General features: G+C 38.4%; 2 protein-coding genes across 15 annotated transcripts in view; one reads left to right on the top strand and one right to left on the bottom strand.

Moving 5' to 3' along the window:
• Nucleotides 1-2,628, bottom strand: part of LOC134810568 (uncharacterized) — a 73,015-nt gene extending 70,387 nt beyond the window's left edge. For 4 of the 9 annotated variants that reach the window (XR_010158973.1, XR_010158974.1, XM_063815554.1 and 1 more), the window contains exons 1-2: nt 1,681-1,767; nt 117-187 (exon numbers count right to left, since the gene is read on the bottom strand). The gene's annotated coding sequence lies outside the window, so the exon portion shown is untranslated. Of the gene's footprint in view, nt 1-116; nt 188-1,680 lie in introns of all 9 variants that reach the window. The other 5 variants (XR_010158970.1, XR_010158971.1, XR_010158972.1 and 2 more) reach the window with 4 other exon arrangements.
• The window catches only part of AASS (aminoadipate-semialdehyde synthase), a 72,427-nt gene continuing 56,205 nt past the window's right edge, over nt 1,891-18,112 (top strand). For 4 of the 6 annotated variants that reach the window (XR_010158968.1, XM_024358029.3, XM_001145257.8 and 1 more), the window contains exons 1-3: nt 1,891-2,009; nt 12,414-12,638; nt 16,635-16,811. Coding sequence is in view for 4 of the 6 variants with exons in the window: in XM_024358029.3 (XP_024213797.1) it covers nt 12,429-12,638; nt 16,635-16,811 (387 nt within the window). In the remaining 2 variants the exon portion in view is untranslated. Of the gene's footprint in view, nt 2,010-10,463; nt 10,777-12,413; nt 12,639-16,634; nt 16,812-18,112 lie in introns of all 6 variants that reach the window. The other 2 variants (XM_009454084.5, XR_010158969.1) reach the window with 2 other exon arrangements.

The raw sequence follows: 18,112 nt of genomic DNA, 5'->3' as shown, positions 1-18,112 counted from the left end.
AGTTGCTATTATTAACCCATTAACAGATAATGGAGCACAGGCTTTTTTTGAAAACTAAGTAACTTGCCCATGATTTACAACTCAAAGGAGAAGAGTAAGGATTCTTACATTCTTACCCAGATGCTTAATCCTTAGGAAGATAGCAAGGCATAAATTGTGTTTCAGTGGTGGTTTCAGGCTGGTTCTGCTGCAGAAATAAAGCTAAGGTCATTGATTTTGGCCACATCTGAAGCAACTAACATTATGTGAAGAACGTTGGGCTAATGTTCCACAAGTACTGGGTAGTCTCTGAGGCTTTTTGCTTAGGCCAATGAGACAATTTGAGTTGTATGCTTAAAAAAATATGGTCTACGTTATATATAAAAAGGGGTTTGAAGTAGGGTGATAGTAGTGGGGTTTTTAAAGGACAGTGTCAACACCAAGGGTAAGGCTGAGGGGCCAGAGGAAGAACTGAAGTGACTGTGGCTTTTTAAGTCTGGATAGGTGGTGAGTAGGAAGGCAGTGATATTAGTAACAGAGCTGGTGAGCACAAAAGGGAAGGCTTTATTTTATTTTATTTTTTGAGACAGGGTCTTACTCTGTCACCCAGACTACAGTGCAGTGGCATGATCATGGCTCACTGCAGCCTCAACATCCTGCGGCTCAAGTGATCCTTCCACCTTAGCCTCCTGAGTAGTTGGGACCACAGGCATGTGCCACTACACCTGGCTTTTTAAATTTTTATTTATTTTTATTATTTTTATTTTTAGTAGACACAGGTCTTGCTACGTTGCCCAGGTTAGTCTTAAACTCCTGGGCTCAAGTGATTCTCCAGCCTCAGTCTCCCAAAGTGCTGAGATTACAGGTGTGAACCACTACACAGCCTTTGGAAGACTTTCCAAGAATGATAAGGGATCCGATTTTGGAAATGTGAAGCTGAAGATACAGAAGAAAATTCCAACTCTACTTACAGATAAAATTCTAATTTTGGGTTGGGCACAGTGGCTAACACCTGTAATCCCAGTGCTTCGGGAGGACGAGGTGGGAGGATAGCTTGAGGCTAGGAGTTCCAGACCAGTGTTCTGGTCAACAGAGCGAGACCCCATGTCTACCACAAATAAATAAATAAATAATTTTCTCTGCAAAATTGGAGATATGAGTGGAGTCTCAAGAACGTTCTGGCTATAGATTGTTGACATAGGAGTTCAGTAGCTAAATACATCTATGGCAGGTATAAGAAGAGTAAGTGGTGGAGAAAGTTGTAAAAATAGGAGGGAAGATTAACTTCTGACCGTTGACGCCTTGGGGAATCACAGCTGGGCTTCAGACGATTCTTCAGTTCCTAGTGCTGGGGCTAGTGTCTATGAAATACGTTTTCCCCCTCCCTCCAGGCCTCCTAGGTAGTTAGGACTTTTCAATAACATTGGACATTGCCATATGCACATGAACACACTCAGTTTTAATTTCTCAGATTCTCCGCTTGCTGGCTTCTAAAACTGTTGTAAGAACTGTTATCTGGCTTCACAGGGTTGTGACAAGGCGGTGAAATGCTTTGAAAAGTGCCTATAGCTAAACAAACGTGAGGTACCGGCGCTCGCAACTTTTCCCCAGGAGATGTGCACCTCTATTTAGCGCGTAATGCCCAGACTATTTTCGTTGCTTTCCGTCCCCGCCCGCCTTCTGCCACGGACAGTTACAAACCTGGTCGATAATTATCCTGGGAGAACTCGACGTCCCAGCTAAGAACGCAGGTCAGAGATCAGAGACAGAAGGATCTTGGGGAGGAGCAGGGGCCGGGCTTGACGTAGCAACTGGCAGCGCCGCCGATTGGCAGAGGAGAAGGTTGTTCCCGCAGGGCGGCTGCTGATTGGCTACGGGAGGCAGAGGCGTGACGTCCTCAGAAGTTGAGCAAACACCTCCTACTTCCCGGCCTTCCATCCCAATTTCTGCTAGGAATTCGGAGACTCCCCTGCAGCGACTCGGAAGATTCGAGGCGGCGGGGGACAAGTCGGCGCCCCAGAGCGGACGAGGTGAGGAGAGGAGAGGTCCCCGCGGAGAGCTGAGCAGACGCGCGGGTGGGCTCAGCCTGTGAGATGTGGTGGAGATAGCGGGCCGGGCTCCGGCTGTCGCTGGGAGGGGCCCGCGAGCCTGGCCTTCGGGTCCCGGCGCCGCGAGGCGACCCCGGCCGGGCCGAGAGAGGGAGAAGGCGGCGAGCATTCGGGCCTCCCTGCGAGGAATGGAGGGAGAGCGGAAACGCAGAGCGTTTCACTGCGAGGAAGGGAGGGAGAGCGGTCAGCGCAGCTCCAGCATTTCTAAGTAGAAAGGCGAGGGATTGCAATTCGGATTTCTTTTCTTTCTTTTTTGGCGGACAGTGGTGGTGCTGTGGCTGGGGAATAAAGAACTGATGAAGCTGCGGAAACAACGGCTTGTTAATTTGTGGACGGCGTGCTTAGAGGGGACGGCTGGCTGAGGGGGCGGTGGATGGAGATTTCGGGGTGGTTCTTTCCCCCTTCCCTCCCCACGCCCAGCTTAGCCAAACTGATCACAAACTTCTCTCCTTGTCCATCTTGGGCTGCCCACTCTCCGAGACACAGACCCATTCTCCAGCAAGGATCGGAGATGGGTGGAAGTTGGGCGCCTTGCAAGTCTGGGTTTCCTGAACTCTTCAGCCCCTGCGGGACTATGCGGGCCATTGTGAGCGCTCGCGCGGGAGGGGGCGCGGGGAGAAGCAGTTTACCCACCCTCCTCGGTTGAATGGGGCTGAATGTCTGTCTATCCTGACAGCTTCAGAAGAAGAAATGTGCTTTTCAGACATTGATTTCAGGGGAATGGGGGTGGGGGGAGCGGAAGAGAGAGAGAGAAAGAGCGCTCGAGCGCGAGAGAGAATGAATTAGTTCAGTAACTTGAACAAGGATTAACATTTTTTGATGTTGTGGGTTATCAGTGGGGAAGGTGCAGCTGTGAGATGTAGTTATACACAGGACGGAATCGTCCTTGACTGAAGCTGCGGCTTTCCAATACTGTATTAAAAAAATCCCAAAACACTGATGGCACTTTGGTGTTTCTGGGTTTGTCTGCTTTGTCCCCTGCACTCCCCTCTTCTTTTTTTCCGATGAAGATGAGTGAATCTAGGGCTACATGACTTGACTGTGTAACCTGGTGGCCATTCTGCAAAATGAGTTAGGTGGATAAAAATTGAAGCCAATTTACCAGAATCATTTTCCCACTCTTCAGATATTCATATTTGTTATCAGTTTCACTTGTTATTGATGATGGCGTGATCAGAACTTTGGTTTATTTGTCATTGAATTTTTTTTCTCACTAGTCCTTTAACAGACCTTGGTTCGGAATTTTGGAAATGATCTTTGGTGTGTAAGAAGCCACCATTTAACAAAACATTTTCATTTTTTTCATATATTCTTTTATTAATTTTCTCATAACATTACAAACAGTGGTAAGTTTTCTTGGGAAGGCTACAAAAGATACTATGCAATTCATGAAATCATGGAAACAAACATTTGGAATGGAAAATAACCCCAAAACATTATTACCACATTCATCTGATCTAAGGTGTCATCTATTGTAAGATGCATCCCTATTTCACTGATGCTAAAATGTGTAAAAAAATTGTCTTAAATTTGATGAAATACAACATTAAAATGGTAATTTATTTATCTTGAACATGCATGCCTGAAGTTTGAAGTTGAAGAGAGGGCTTATTGGGCTCTAATTATTTTTTTTCCAAAATAATGTAAGGGTGGGGGATTAATATGGAGCCATCGTGAAGGTCTTACTACAGTGTGACAGAGGAAAGAAATGTGAGTCTACTGTTAGCGGCGTGGTTGTGCTTGCTTTTGAGGAGTAGGCAAGCCTGGAGGCTTTTTCTTTTCTTAAAATTTATTGTTTATGACACACAGCAATGCTCAGCACTTTATGCATATTAGCTCAATTAAACGTCTTAAGAGCCCTAAGAGGTAGAGGTTAATATGACTCTCATTTTGCGCATGATGCACAGACAGGTTAAGTTGCCAGCCAAGGTCACAGAGTAAGTTTGGCCACCGAGGAACCCAGGAGAGAAACCAGTATTCCTTTGAGGTATCCATCTTCTGTTGCAAGCTCTTGGTTCCTGGTCCATGCTATTAATGCAGGTAGCTTAGGTGAATGTCCACTCTTTCTTGATTGTGTTTTTGGTATTTTGTTTCCCTGTTTGGTGTACTTTAGCTAGAAATTCATAAGTCAGAGTGCCTATTTATGTTCTACATTTCTAATGTTTTTGTAATTCTCAGTGTCCAGTTACTACTATGCTTAATAGAATCAGAATATCAGAGCCTGAAAGGGACTTTAGTATTATATTTTTGTCTGGGTAAGGAAACTGAAGTCAAGAGGAGGAACCCTACATCTAGTTATGTGTCCCAGCTCCCATGTCTAAGTTTTCCCACTATACTGTACTATATTTCATGACATTTGTTGATCTATGAGATCTTGGAAGAGAATCAAGTTTTTTTTTTTTTTTTTTTTTTTTTTTTTTGCAGGGTTAGGGGGATGTGAGTCTCTTATTAATGTGTCTATTTTGTCTGTTTGTTTGTTTTCTTGCTGCATAGGTCTTTATAATGTTTATTGAATTTGCTTTTTCATTTATTCATTCTTTCTTAAAACACTTGCTGTTTTCCCATGTGCCAGTCATTGGGAATACAGAGATGAGTAAAACACAACTCATACACATTTGCAGTTTAGCAAAGAGACAGACAAGTAAGCAGATAAGCATTTTGGACTAGACTCCGATTTAGAACTAACTTTGTATTCCATTTCAATGAAGCTAAAATTATAAGCTAGAGACCAGGAGAAATATGTGTCATGTTTATGGATGACTTTGAGTAGGTGATGGGCTGGAGAAAATATGAAAATTCTCAGACCAGACTAGTTAACACTAATAGACCTCCTCCCCCAAAGTCTACCACTTTCTTCTTAATCCGGTAAAGTATTTTATAGAGGGTTTAACATAGAAGCATTAAAAGAATGTACCCACGCACAGGAAGTCAAAGTATGACCAGTGTTAATGCAAGCCCAAGCCTAGTTCTAGCAAGCCTTGAAATGGGGAGGGATTTGGATTAGTTCTAGGCCATCATCTGGTGCTCTGTTAATTCTGGAACTCTTTTGAACCTCTCCAAAAAATATTATGGTTTGGATACTTAGTGTAGGCCAAGACTCATAGCCATACAGCTGCCATACTTATTTACAGACACCAGTGCTTCTTGGGAAACCATGGATTTTAATATATACTTGTATTTTTTTTTTTTTTTAGTTACTTGGAAGGGTGAATATAAATAATTAGCGCTGTTCATCCTTGAACTTATTTTCTTCATCTAAAGACTACATTACCTCATTCTTAGTCTCTCAATATTTAATCACAATATATGCCTGATTATTGCAAATAATTTGTCATTCAGAAATCCCCCGTGTGATTTGATAGTTTTGGTTTGAGTCATTGAATTATGCTGTAGTGAAATTATTTTAAATATCTAAAATAGATGGACAAAGAGCACGTTCCTAACTGTGGGGATTAAAGTTGGAACATTTGGCCTTAATTTCTTCAAAAATGAATGTGTGATCCTTCATACATATCCCAAAAGAAGTAACAGAAATTAAGAGGTGCAATGCTTAGTTCATTCTTTTTTTTTTTTTTTTTTTTTTGAGACTGAGTCTCGCTCTGTCGCCCAGGCTGGAGTGCAGTGGCGCGAACTCGGCTCACTGCAAGCTCCGCCTCCCGGGTTCCACGCCATTCTCCAGCCTCAGTCTCCCGAGTAGCTGGGACTACAGGCGCCCGCCACCGACCCTGGCTAATTTTTTGTATTTTTAGTAGAGACGGTTTCACCGTGGTCTCGATCTCCTGACCTCGTGATCCGGCTGCCTCAGCCTCCCAAAGTGCTGGGATTACAGGTGTGAGCCACCGCACCCAGCCGCTTAGTTCATTCTTAAGCGCTTGTAATGCTTGTGCATTGTTTTGCTTAGGTAGGTGATCTATAAGCTTAAGAAGTATTCTGATTGGGTTGGTGCTATGGAAAGGGTTGAAGAGACTTAAAGAATTTTAGCTATTTGATGGAAGAGTAAAAAGCTCTATGAAAATCTCAGCTCTCTTCATCTACCCAATTCCCTTATAAAAACTGCAAAAATTAAATACATCATTTGTTTGTTTGTTTGTTTGAGACAGTCTCACTTTGTTGTCCAGGTGGGAGTGTAATGGCATGATCTTCACTTACTGCAAACTTCGCCTCCTGGGCTCAAGTGATTTTCATGCTTCAGCCTCCCGAGTAGCTGGGACTACCAGCATGCGCCACCACGCCCAGTTAATTTTTGTATTTTTAGTAGAGATGGGGTTTTGCATGTTGCCTAGGCTGGTCTCGAACTCCTCAGGTGATCTGCCCACCCTGGCCTCCCAAAGTGCTGGCATTATAGGCATAAGCCACTGTGCTTGGCCAAACACATCATTTTAAGGCATAAATATTGCCTGAAAAGTAGCAGAGAGAAAAATCTTGATCGAGTTACATTTAAAAAGTTATACCAACGAGAACAACAGACTTACTGTGACATCCATTATGATAAGTCATAAAAATACATAATAGTGGCTTGGAAAATGCTTTCTATAAAACAGAAAAAAATCCCCTATTTCTATGGGCCTCACTATTCTCATTTGTAATACTAGATTTTAGATTACATTCTATCAGGCCCACTTTGACTCTAATATTTGGATATAATCAATAATTAATAATTCACTATCAGATATTGATCAGCACCATTTAATTAGATAAAACTAATCCTGAACATGGGCAGGGATTGGATTACTGCTTCTTTATATCTTTACCAAGTGCATCATGCCGTGCATATCTTAAGTAGCCCCCAAATATTTTTTTAATTAAAGAGAATCAAAAGCATTTGTCCCATATTCCGTGTACAAAAGATTTTATTTTGATAACTCTATCAAGAGACTTTCTGGATTTCATTATAATTTAAATATTAGAAAATATTTGTGCTATAAGCAAATGACTAGCTGTTTTTATATTAATATGTGTAATTGTACAAAAGACCACTTTGCTCACACTCTGAAAGGACCTTTCTAACCACACATGAGATTCTCTGTCCTGAGAGTGGCTTTTCTTAAATATAATATTTTATAAATACATTTTACAGAATCTGCTTTGCTTTGGTTACTCCATGTGATTTAGAATGATGGTGTACTCAGTGACCATAGGACAGCTCATGGTCATTAAAAGAAAATGGGATGTGTATGGAGTGCCGAGCTCTGTCTCTGTGTCCTTTTTTTTTTTTCTCTCTCTCTATCTGTCTCTGTCATTTTCCTTTCCCTTTTCTGGAAAATAATAAAAAAATACAAAGAACATTCAAGCATGTTCTTTCTTCTGATTCTCATGTTTTTGTTGCAAAGTTAGCAAATTAAAAGATTAAGTCTTGCCACCTTGAGAGATGGAAAGATAAGACAGTATCATAGAGTATGTTCTCCTATTGCTACTGGGCAACCTTCACTATTATCTTCCTGTCTCAGTACATAGTAGTTCCTTCTTATCCAAGTTTTCGCTTTCCATGGTTTCAGTTACCCACTGTCAATCTGGTCTGAAAATAGGTGAATAAAGTACACTAAGATATTGTGAGAGAGAAAGAGAGAGAGAGCGAGAGAGACCACATTTACATAACTTTTATTACAGTATATTGTCATAATTATTCTATTTTATTAGTTATTGTTGCTAGTCTCTTACAGTGCCCAATTTATAAATTAAACTATATCATAGGTATGTATGTATAGGAAAAAACATAGTATATATAGGGTTTGGGACTATCAGAGATTTCAAGCATCCACTGGGCTTCTTGGAATGTATTACCCACAGATAAACAGGGTCTACTGTATCTCGCTGCAATTCACTATAATACCCCCATGACTTTTAGAGACATTTCAAATTCCTGATCAATTTTAGGTAAATAAAAATGTATACCTTATTGGTGTTCTGTTTTACAAAAACAGAGAAGAAATCTTTTAAGTTTCATTTTTATATTTGAAATGTTAACCTTCATGTAACAAAGGGAAGACTGTTATAATTCGTCAGAGGAAGGGTCTTGTACCCCACCCTTGCCTGTGTGACACTTCTCTTTCTCTATTTTCCTCCTCTTTGTTCTTTCTAGCTCTTTTTTTCCCCTCTCTGCCTCCTGCTTTTCTACATCCTCCTTGCTTGTGTTACAAGCTGTTATCAGCACCCGACATTGTCGGGTAACCTCACTAGAGCTGGTGGTGAGTAAACCCTGATCTTCCCTCCTTCCTTCATTGAAGGCATTCCAGAAATATACATTGAATTTACTTCCTGATATTCTTGAAAAATACCACAAAATCCAGGACAGAAAAAGCTAAAGCAGCCTCCGTTGGCATTTCCATGAAATACTAGACACCTGCAGTGCAATTCAGAAATTCTCACTATTTCCTATTTCTTGAAGACCTTAGAAGCAAATGAACTGTGGATCTTGAAAGTTCTATGCTGAGACCAAGTTTTAAGGTTCAAGCAGTAACTAGCAGTTATACTATAATCAAACCTTTTTTTTTCTAAGCACCCAGAAATCTAGAATTTATCTTGGCAGGTACTCAGGAATGATTTTCAGTATAAAGCAGGAAAAGGGGTCAAGAGAGGCACGGCATGCTACGGGGAGAACTGTTAATTCACTGTAACTGTTGAAGGCAAAGCCATATGGATCTGATTTCTTTCTGAAACAAGAGTTGGCTGGAGTTAACAGCATGTGTTGGATCTATATGGTGTGAATCTGTAGGCTTTGGCAAAGAAGAGAAAATTCCAGGTGTTAAACATTAAACTAGGAATCCTGCTTCTGCTTAAAAGCAACAGATCCTATATGATTCCAGTTCAGTTTCTTCATCTATAAAATGGGGATATGTATCTACTTAATAAGATTTTTGCAAGGAGGAAATAAGATGATATCCATAAAGTGCTCAGCATAGAGCTTGGCATGTGATGCTTAATCAATGGTAACTACTGTTACATTTGTTTAAATAATGAAAGTTACAGAAATTATTATTTAAGCCTTCCATGCAAAAAGTGAAAGTGAAAGTAGCTTCCCAAATAAACTGAAGCTCGGTCCCAGGCACTTCTGTCTTTTTCCCTAGTCTTCCAAGATAGTTGGCCTTTGCAAGTATATGTGTGTATGTTACAAGTGACTGTCTGTGTTTGTGTCTGTGTGTGTGTCTACTGCTTTCCCGCTCTATCCCAGACAAAGAAGGTGGTGGGAGAAGGAGCAGGGATTATTACTGAGTGAGGGATGAGTGAGGTTAACATTCAAGCTTGGGCTAGAGTGGAGGGATTAAATTATCTCCACATGTTCCTCCTGATGGAGTCAAGAATTTCAACTCATAATAAAAGTTACAGGGGTGTGTAGTCACCTGTGAATTCATGAAACACAGCCCCTGCTGGGAAGATGGGATGGTTTCTGGACATTTGTGTATGTTCAAAGGAATCACTATCTTTGGAATTGGTTTTATTAGAAACTAAGGGATTCAGGTTCTAGTTTTTCTTTTGGCTTCGAGAAGACTGAATGTTATGGGTTTGGGATTGAGTTTAATGCAATCTATTTTAAAAAACAAAAGATATGAATAAACAAAAAATAGATGCAGTATATAACAGTCGTTTACTGAAATGTTGATAATCTATTTTGCATGCATATTTTGCCCTGAATAAAAGCCTAAACTCCTAATCATCAGCAGTTTCTCTTGCTGTGTGCAGCTTTTTTTCTTCTTGGCCATCTTCCTAAAGCCTTCTTAGCTGGACTCTTCGCTGTTTGGTCTGTTGTCTGATTCTGTTGTAAAGTGTCCTATAAATTTACTGTCTAGGTAGCAAGTAGTTGTTTGCCCCCAGGAAATGTACTTGTATGCTTAATTGTTTGGTCAAGCCTTCCCCATCCATCAAGCTGGTGCTCTTCCAAGATTGCAGTCTGATGTAAAAGAAATGTGTTTCATGCAAGCTTTTCTACATGTTGTTAGCGGTGATGGGTAGAAAATTTCTGGAAGGTATAAAAATCATTGAATCCTTATATTTTGCTGCCAAGTTTACATGGAAAACTAAGTTTTATCATTCAAATGATCCAGCAAATCATCATCTGAAATGACATTTGGCTACAAAATTGAAGTTGGATAGAATCCAATTGAAGTTGGGTAGAATACTGTTAAGCCTGGATATTTATGCTTTAAAAATTTACATAAGATTTATTCTGCATAGGAATAAATGAACCTGTATATAAATGAACCTGTATATAAAAATTAGGAGCATCTGGGTGAAAATAAAATGTTTACTAGTATCACTTTAATTTCTTTAATTTGGTTTAAAGTATTATTTCCACCGTATTCTACGCTTCCTCCAGCTGAGGGATAAAATAACTACTTTTAGTAGATGATATCTTTCAATCATTCTCTCCTTCATGTGCAGCCCTGGTTCTGGGACTAGGAGGACAAGACACTTCTTGTACCAAGAGAATGCTGCTTTGAGTAGAGTTTATTCATGAGAATATACCTTGCCTGCCACATTGAGAGAAGCCCATTACATTCATCATAGTAAGCCTTTAGTAACTATTTCTTGATTGACTGAATGAGTGGAATTACACAATCTTCTCACTTGAATAGCAGTTGGAAAACTGGTTGAGGCAGGTCGGGGTTTAATACAACAGCAGACGGCCATGTATGGAGAGAAAACCCAGGAAGAGGAACTGGCATGTTTAGAGCAACAAAGGTGAACAGTGAAGGTGAGCTGGACTCTAGGAAGCAGAGTGATTTAACTCTGCTTCTTAATCTTCTAACACCTCTGGTTAAAGAATAGGTTTGTTTGGTTGATTGGTTTTCTTTTTTTTTTTTTTTTAATACTTTAAGGTCTAGGGTACATGTGCACAACGTGCAGGTTTGTTACAGATGTATACATGTGCCATGTTGGTGTGCTGCACCCGTTAACTTGTCATTTACATTAGGTGTATCTCCTAATGCTATCCCTCACCCCTCCCCGCACCCCATGACAGGCCCCAGTGTGTGATGTTCCCCACCCTGTGTCCAAGTGTTCCCATTGTTCAATTCCCACCTGTGAGTGAGAACATAAGGTGTTTGGTTTTCTGTCCTTGTGATAGTTTGCTCAGAATGATGGTTTCCAGCTTCATCCATGTCCCTACAAAGGACATGAACTCATCCTTTTTTATGGCTGCATAGTATTCCATGGTGTGTATGTGCCACATTTTCTTAATCCAGTCTATCACTGATGGACATTTGGGTTGGTTCCAAGTCTTTGCTATTGTGAATAGTGCCACAATAAATATACATGTGCATGTGTCTTTATAGCAGCATGATTTCTAATCCTTTGGGTATATACCCAGTAATGAGATGGCTGGGTCAAATGGTATTTCTAGTTCTAGATCCTTGAGGAATCGCCACATTGTCTTCCACAATGGTTGAACTAGTTTACACAGGTTGATTGGTTTTCTTAAATTTCCAATCTGTTGAGGACCAATACTTTTGTAAAATCCGGTAACAATAAATTACTAGAAAAAATGATCTTGTGGCTTGACATGGTGGATCACCCCTGTAATCCCAGTAATTTGTTATAAATTAAAAAAAAGAACTTAGCCAGGTGGGTGGTTGTGCACCTGTAGTCCTAGCTACTAGGGAGGCTGAGGCTGGAGGATCACTTGAGCCCAGACTGCAGTAAGCAATGATCTCACCACTGCATTTTAGCATTGACAGAGTGAGACTTCATGTCTAAAAATAAATAAATATATATGATCATGTGATATTAAGGCTTCTAAATGCTTACTTTCTATTTATGTACACATCTAATTGTGAACCAGTTTTTTTGTTTTTTGTTTTAAAAAAACAGTTCAGTGCAGTTCACTGACTGACACTAGGGCACACTGAGAAACACTTGTTTTGGGAATGGTCAGAGATGAACTGGAAAGAGGTTGGCACTAAATTGTGAAGAACCTTGTATACCATTATAAGGATTTCAAACTTTACGCCATCAAAATTTAGACCAATCTGAAAGTCTTGCTCTTTATTATCTTCCTGGATTTGCATTGTAGATTAATTTGTTTAAAACTTTTGTGCCGAATAGATGTTTGATAAAATGTGTATTTAAAAAGCTATTTTAGCTTAGCAGTTATTGGATAGTGTCACACCCGTTGCTCTATACTTTTTAAAATTTTGCAGTTAAATAATCTTGTTTTTGAAAACTTGGCTTTAAAGGAACACTTGACATCCCAGTTTTCCCTTCCCTCTTCTCTACCTTGTGTCTGTTTTCATAAGAGCGGGTTGTATTTTACCTCAGATTTCTCAGGAGACCAGAACTGATCTGCCAGCCTTGCTGCCTTTTGTTGCTCTGCTCTTTATATTGTCTTTACAGTCACCAGGTGTCAAGATGCTGCAAGTACATAGGACTGGACTGGGCAGGCTGGGGGTCAGCCTCTCCAAGGGTCTTCACCACAAAGCTGTGTTGGCCGTCCGGAGGGAGGATGTGAACGCCTGGGAGAGAAGGGCCCCTCTAGCTCCCAAGCACATCAAAGGCATCACCAATCTGGGATACAAGGTCTTGATACAGCCTTCGAATCGGCGGGCCATTCATGATAAGGTAAGTATTTCCAATATTTTTATGTGAGAATAAAATGAACCTGCATATGAAAATTAAGGCGCATCTGAGTGAAAATAAAATGTTTGCTAGTGTCACTTTGATTTCTTTACTTTGATTAAGAGTATTATTTTCACCCTATGCTTACTCCAGCTGAGGAATAAAAGAACTTACTTTTAGGAGATGTTATTTTTCAATCATTCTCTCCTTCATGTACAGCCCTGGTTCTGGAACTAGGGGGGTAAGACTCCATTCTTGCACCCAGAGAATGCTCCTTTGAGAATGTACCTTGCCTGCCACTCTGAGAGAAGCCTGTCATGTTCATCATTCCACTTGCTCTTCAAAATAATATTATGGTATAGGTTTGACTCATTCCTATTTTAGCAATATACATATATATGTATACTTTTCCTTTCCTGAGCCATTTTAAAGTAGATCACAGACATCATAACTCATTACTACTAAATGCTCCAATGTGCATCTCCTCAGAATAAACCATGTTTTCTACATAACCACAATATGGTTTTCATACCTAAGAAATTAATAATTCATAATATCATCTTATATAGTCTATGTTCAGATTCCCCATTGCCTCAAATGCCTTTTATTTTAATTGAGGCTTAATGAAGCTTTATTGCATTTTATTATTGTGTGTCTTTAGTTCTTTCAATCTAGAACAGCACATCCCTTTCTGATTTTGTTTCAATGATATTGACATTGACACGGACTCTAGACCCCAAGACTTACAGAGTGTCCTGCTACTGGGCACGAATAATCTGGTTGTTTTCTCGTGAATAGATTATATTCTAATTATATTCTATATGTTATATTCATGCCAAAAATGTTTGGCATGAATACAACATAAGTGATATATGTTCTTCCCATGGCATCACATCAAAGGCACAAAACATCAGGTCGTCCCATGGTTGGCAATGTGTGGTCACTTGGTTGAGGTGGTTACAGTGAGAGCTCTTCATTGTTAAAGTCTATTTCACCCTTTGTAATTACTGAGTCATCTGTGGTATGGTATTTTAAGATCTGTGATGTTCCTATTCCTCAAATAACTTTACAACTAATCATGTCAGCCTCCATTGATAATCTTTGCCTGGATCAGTTTTTACATGGAGACTTGTGAAGTGATGCTTTTCTAATTTTGTCACTCCCCTAAGTTTGTTTGCTGACATTCTTCTTTAGAAAAGAGGTTTTCTTTTCTTTCTCTTCCACTCCTCCACTTTTTTGAGTTGTGAACTGTTCTATTACAGTGCATTGAACTGTTTACCAAACTGTGGATTCTGTAATTCAGTGTTTAAACAATTTCTTTAAAAAACTTTCTTATCATTGCATTTAAAGCCTTGTTATGAGGAGTTTATATATACATCTTCATGTTGACAAGATGAATCTTAGGATGTTGCTTAAAAGATGAGTTGTGAACTGTTTTATTACAGTGAACTAAATTGTTTATCAAAGTGTGGACTCAAATTTGCTATTGCATTATGCTTCTTTAATTTTTGCTTTTTTGAGTATATTTTGGAAGCATGGACCTTTTTCATTCAATCCATTTACCATTATTCTTTTTAATGTCTGAATTATCCCAAAATTGGTTAGTGCGAGTCCTTCCAAGGGGGCTTCTCTGTCCTTTGGATGTGAATCCATTTACTTTTGAGCTTTCTTGTTTCTTAGAATAACAAATTGTCCTAGTCTCACCTTGTACCTTTCCTGCCCCACATCAGGAAATTAATAATTTCACCAAGAAGACTTGTTTTCTTTTATTATATAGAGACCAAGATCTGGTATCTGATGTTAAGCATGTTTATTGTTACTGAGATACTGTTGCTCTTAGGCTCTATTAGTGTACAGAGTTTAGAAATATACACAAACAGTTGCCCACACATGTATATATATATATATTATTTAATCATGAGTTAATACTGATACTAAAAGACCTCCAGAGGAAAAATTAATGTCCAGGAAAATTAAAATTTAACATTGCACAACTTTTTACCTTTAAAATTTTATATTTGCATCTGTTTTCTCCAACAGTAAAAATCTTAATTCTTTAATATTAATGCATATTGTTTGCTTTATCCTATGATATGTATAAATAGTGTCAGGATCACAATACTATTATTACAACTAATAGTAAGCCCACTAAATGAAGTTTACTATTTCTTTGATTTTTTTTTTTTTTTTTTTTTTTTTTGCCTTTAGAATATATCTGACAATGAATATTCAGAGTGTTGTATTAAAAAACTTATTTGAATTTTTTTTGGTGTGGTTTCGTCATCAATCTAATATCCATCTGGATTTATATATTATTGTTTCTATTCAGTTTTAATGTTTGCTTTCCCATTTTTGATTTAATTTTGTTTTTCAAAGTAGAACATTTACAAATTCCAGAAATGAAGTCATGTTTTCATTTTAATCCCCTACATCCAATTCTCACCCACCCCAAAGAGGTTACTTTTGTTTCTGATCTATCATTCTTTTTTCTTTTTTTTTTTTTTGCAAAAATAAAGACCTGTGTGTGTATTTACATATTTATTTCCCTTTTGTTCTTATACAGAAGGCTGTCTACTATATACACTCTTTTAACCTTGCTTTCTTTCTTTAGTAACAACATATCTTGAACATTGCTCTATGTAAGTTCTTAGAGAGATTTCATTTCATTTCATGGCTGTGTGATAAGCACTCCATTGTACAGATTTACCATGGTTTATTTACCAATCTACTACAAATGAGAAAATGGACTGTTTTTGAAGAAACCAGGGAGAAATTGTATATTCATCCTTTAACTATCTCTGTTATTCATCTCTACTTTCCTTTGAAGTAGATTCCTAACTAAACTTATCTTTTGTTCAATTGCTCTTTTAATTCTGCTTGGGTTATACCTCTTTATTTAAAAATCAGATATGTCTGTCTGTTGCTTCCATGTACTAGTTATGCAATCTCAATTAAGTTTGTAAGCCTCAGGTTTCCCATTGATTGAATGAGGATTATAATTGTACTTACCTCATGAGAGTTGTATGAAATTTAAATGAGATAATTGATGCAAAGAGCTTAGCAAAGTACATGTAATTTATTAATACATATCAATGATTGTTACTTATTACCCAATAAAGCTCGTATTAGCCATGATGACATTCAACCTATATTTCCAAATCGGTTTACTCGTATGTTGTAAATGTCTCTTTACTTCTCTCTTTGTATTTTTATATATGCCTTCAATGCCTCTTACTGATATTACCATCTTGTGTTTGCCATCTTCATTTCTCTAAATTTCAGGTAGCCTTTCAGATTAATTTAAATTCTCATATTTCTTTGGTGTCCTACCTTTCAGATTAATTTAATTTTCATATTTTTTTGATCATCCTACTTAGGAATTATCTCAATATCAGTTAAAGTAGCATATCACTTAGATACTGCTGATCATGTTTTGTATTTTTCATTTACTCCAATCCAGAGTACTTTTTACTGTATTTTGTGAGCTCCTTTATACAAGGGATCTTGACAATCTTTCCTTGTATCTTAGCATCTCATCTCTAGCACGGACTAATGTACAGTAAGGATAGTAATAAATACTAACTGGGTAAACACTGAAAAATAAATGTTATAATTATGTCTTATCTTTTAAAAATACAACTAATAAATCACAATATGGCATTTAATATTTCAGTGTACTGTTGGTACAAAATATACATTTCACAAGTATGCTTAAGTCACATGTGCTAGTGCATATGACCAAATTATAAACTCTTCTTAAACATACATATATATATATGCTGTGTTTTCTAATTGTTTAATGCTGTAAGAGTTGACATGATAGATTTATCTTTAGCCAACAAGTACAAACATTACAAGCAGTTGTTCTATTATTTGTTCTAATTCATACAGATTTTATTCCTTCAAAAGATTTGTTGTGCCTTTGCTACATATTTTGCTCAAGAAAACATGGATATTACAAATCAGGATAATAACCTTTAATCATAATTACAATTTCAGGACTATGTCAAAGCTGGTGGCATTCTTCAGGAGGATATTTCTGAAGCTTGTCTAATTTTAGGAGTTAAAAGACCTCCAGAGGAAAAATTAATGTCCAGGAAGACTTATGCATTTTTCTCCCACACAATAAAAGCTCAGGAGGCCAATATGGGCTTGTTGGATGAGATTCTAAAACAGGTAATTAGTGATTAATATTTATAAATATTAATGTAGAAAAATAATATTTTTTACTTTTAACCCCCAAATGGAGTTTTAGTCTTCTTTTCTTCTTTAGTTTAAGAGAAACATTGCATTCCTTTTATATTCTGAAATGGATAGAATGATAAAAGCTCTTACCCTAAACAATTTACCAATTTATAAGGTCAATTGGCCATATACTACCAAATAGAATTTTAGAGCTGAAAATAACCTCAGGGATCATATAATCTACTACCTTGTTTTTCAGATGGGATTTTTTTTTGAGATGGAGTCTTGCTCTGTCATCCAGGCTGGAGTATAGTGGCACAATCTCGGCTCACTGCAACCTCCGCCTCCCAGGTTCAGGTGATTCTCCTGCCTCAGCCTCCTGAGGAGCTGGGACTACAGGCGCCAGCCAACACGCCCAGCTAATTTTTTGTATTTTTAGTAGAGATGGGGTTTCACTATGTTAGCCAGCATCGTCTCAATCTCCTGACCTCGTGATCCGCCCACCTCAGCCTTCCAAAGTGCTGGGATTACAGACATGAGCCACCGTGCCTGGCTGAGACAACTTTTACATTTATTCACATTCATAAGGGAAAATGCATTTTTGAGATAGAAATACTATGAAAAAAACTAGCAGCTGTTTAAAACACAAGATATTCATTTAACAAATATTTATTCAGTGCTGATGCTGTGTCTGACACTGTTTGTTCCAATGAAAGAGTAAAAGAGTAAAGTATCTTTATTTTCACAAAGCTTACATTCTAGTGGGAGGAGACAGATAATCAATGAATAAGACATCTAATATCCACTTGGGAATATGTGTGATGAAGATAAATATAATATTGAAGGAGAAAAGGAGTCCTGGGCACTGGGAGGTGATGATGCTATTTTAAGTAGGATGGTCAGGGAGGACCCCATTGTGAAAGTGGCATTGAGCAACAATCTGAAGGAGGTGAAGGACCGAGCCAATACATCTGAGATGAGTCTTTTAAGCAGACAGAATAGTAATGCAAAGGCCTGAAGGTCTTTTTGAGTGTGGGGTTAGAGTAGACCATGTTCAAAAATGCTTATTTTGTCTCTTGTGTCAACAATGGTTGGAGGTGGGAGGAGGAGAGCAACATTACTAAGAAGGCTGCTAACCCAGGCTGGTCTAGACTGCAAGTCACAAGTGATGGTGGCCTGCACCTGGAAGAAATGGTGGAAGAGAAAGTTGTGAAATGTGGACAAATATTGGATATGTTTTAGAGGTGGATCCTACAGGATTCACTGATGACATAAAGGTGGAATATGAAAAA

This window comes from Pan troglodytes, chromosome 6, assembly GCF_028858775.2.
Source record: "Pan troglodytes isolate AG18354 chromosome 6, NHGRI_mPanTro3-v2.0_pri, whole genome shotgun sequence".
In the NCBI taxonomy this organism is placed as follows: domain Eukaryota; kingdom Metazoa; phylum Chordata; class Mammalia; order Primates; family Hominidae; genus Pan; species Pan troglodytes.
This window is presented reverse-complemented; position numbering and strand designations above follow the sequence as displayed.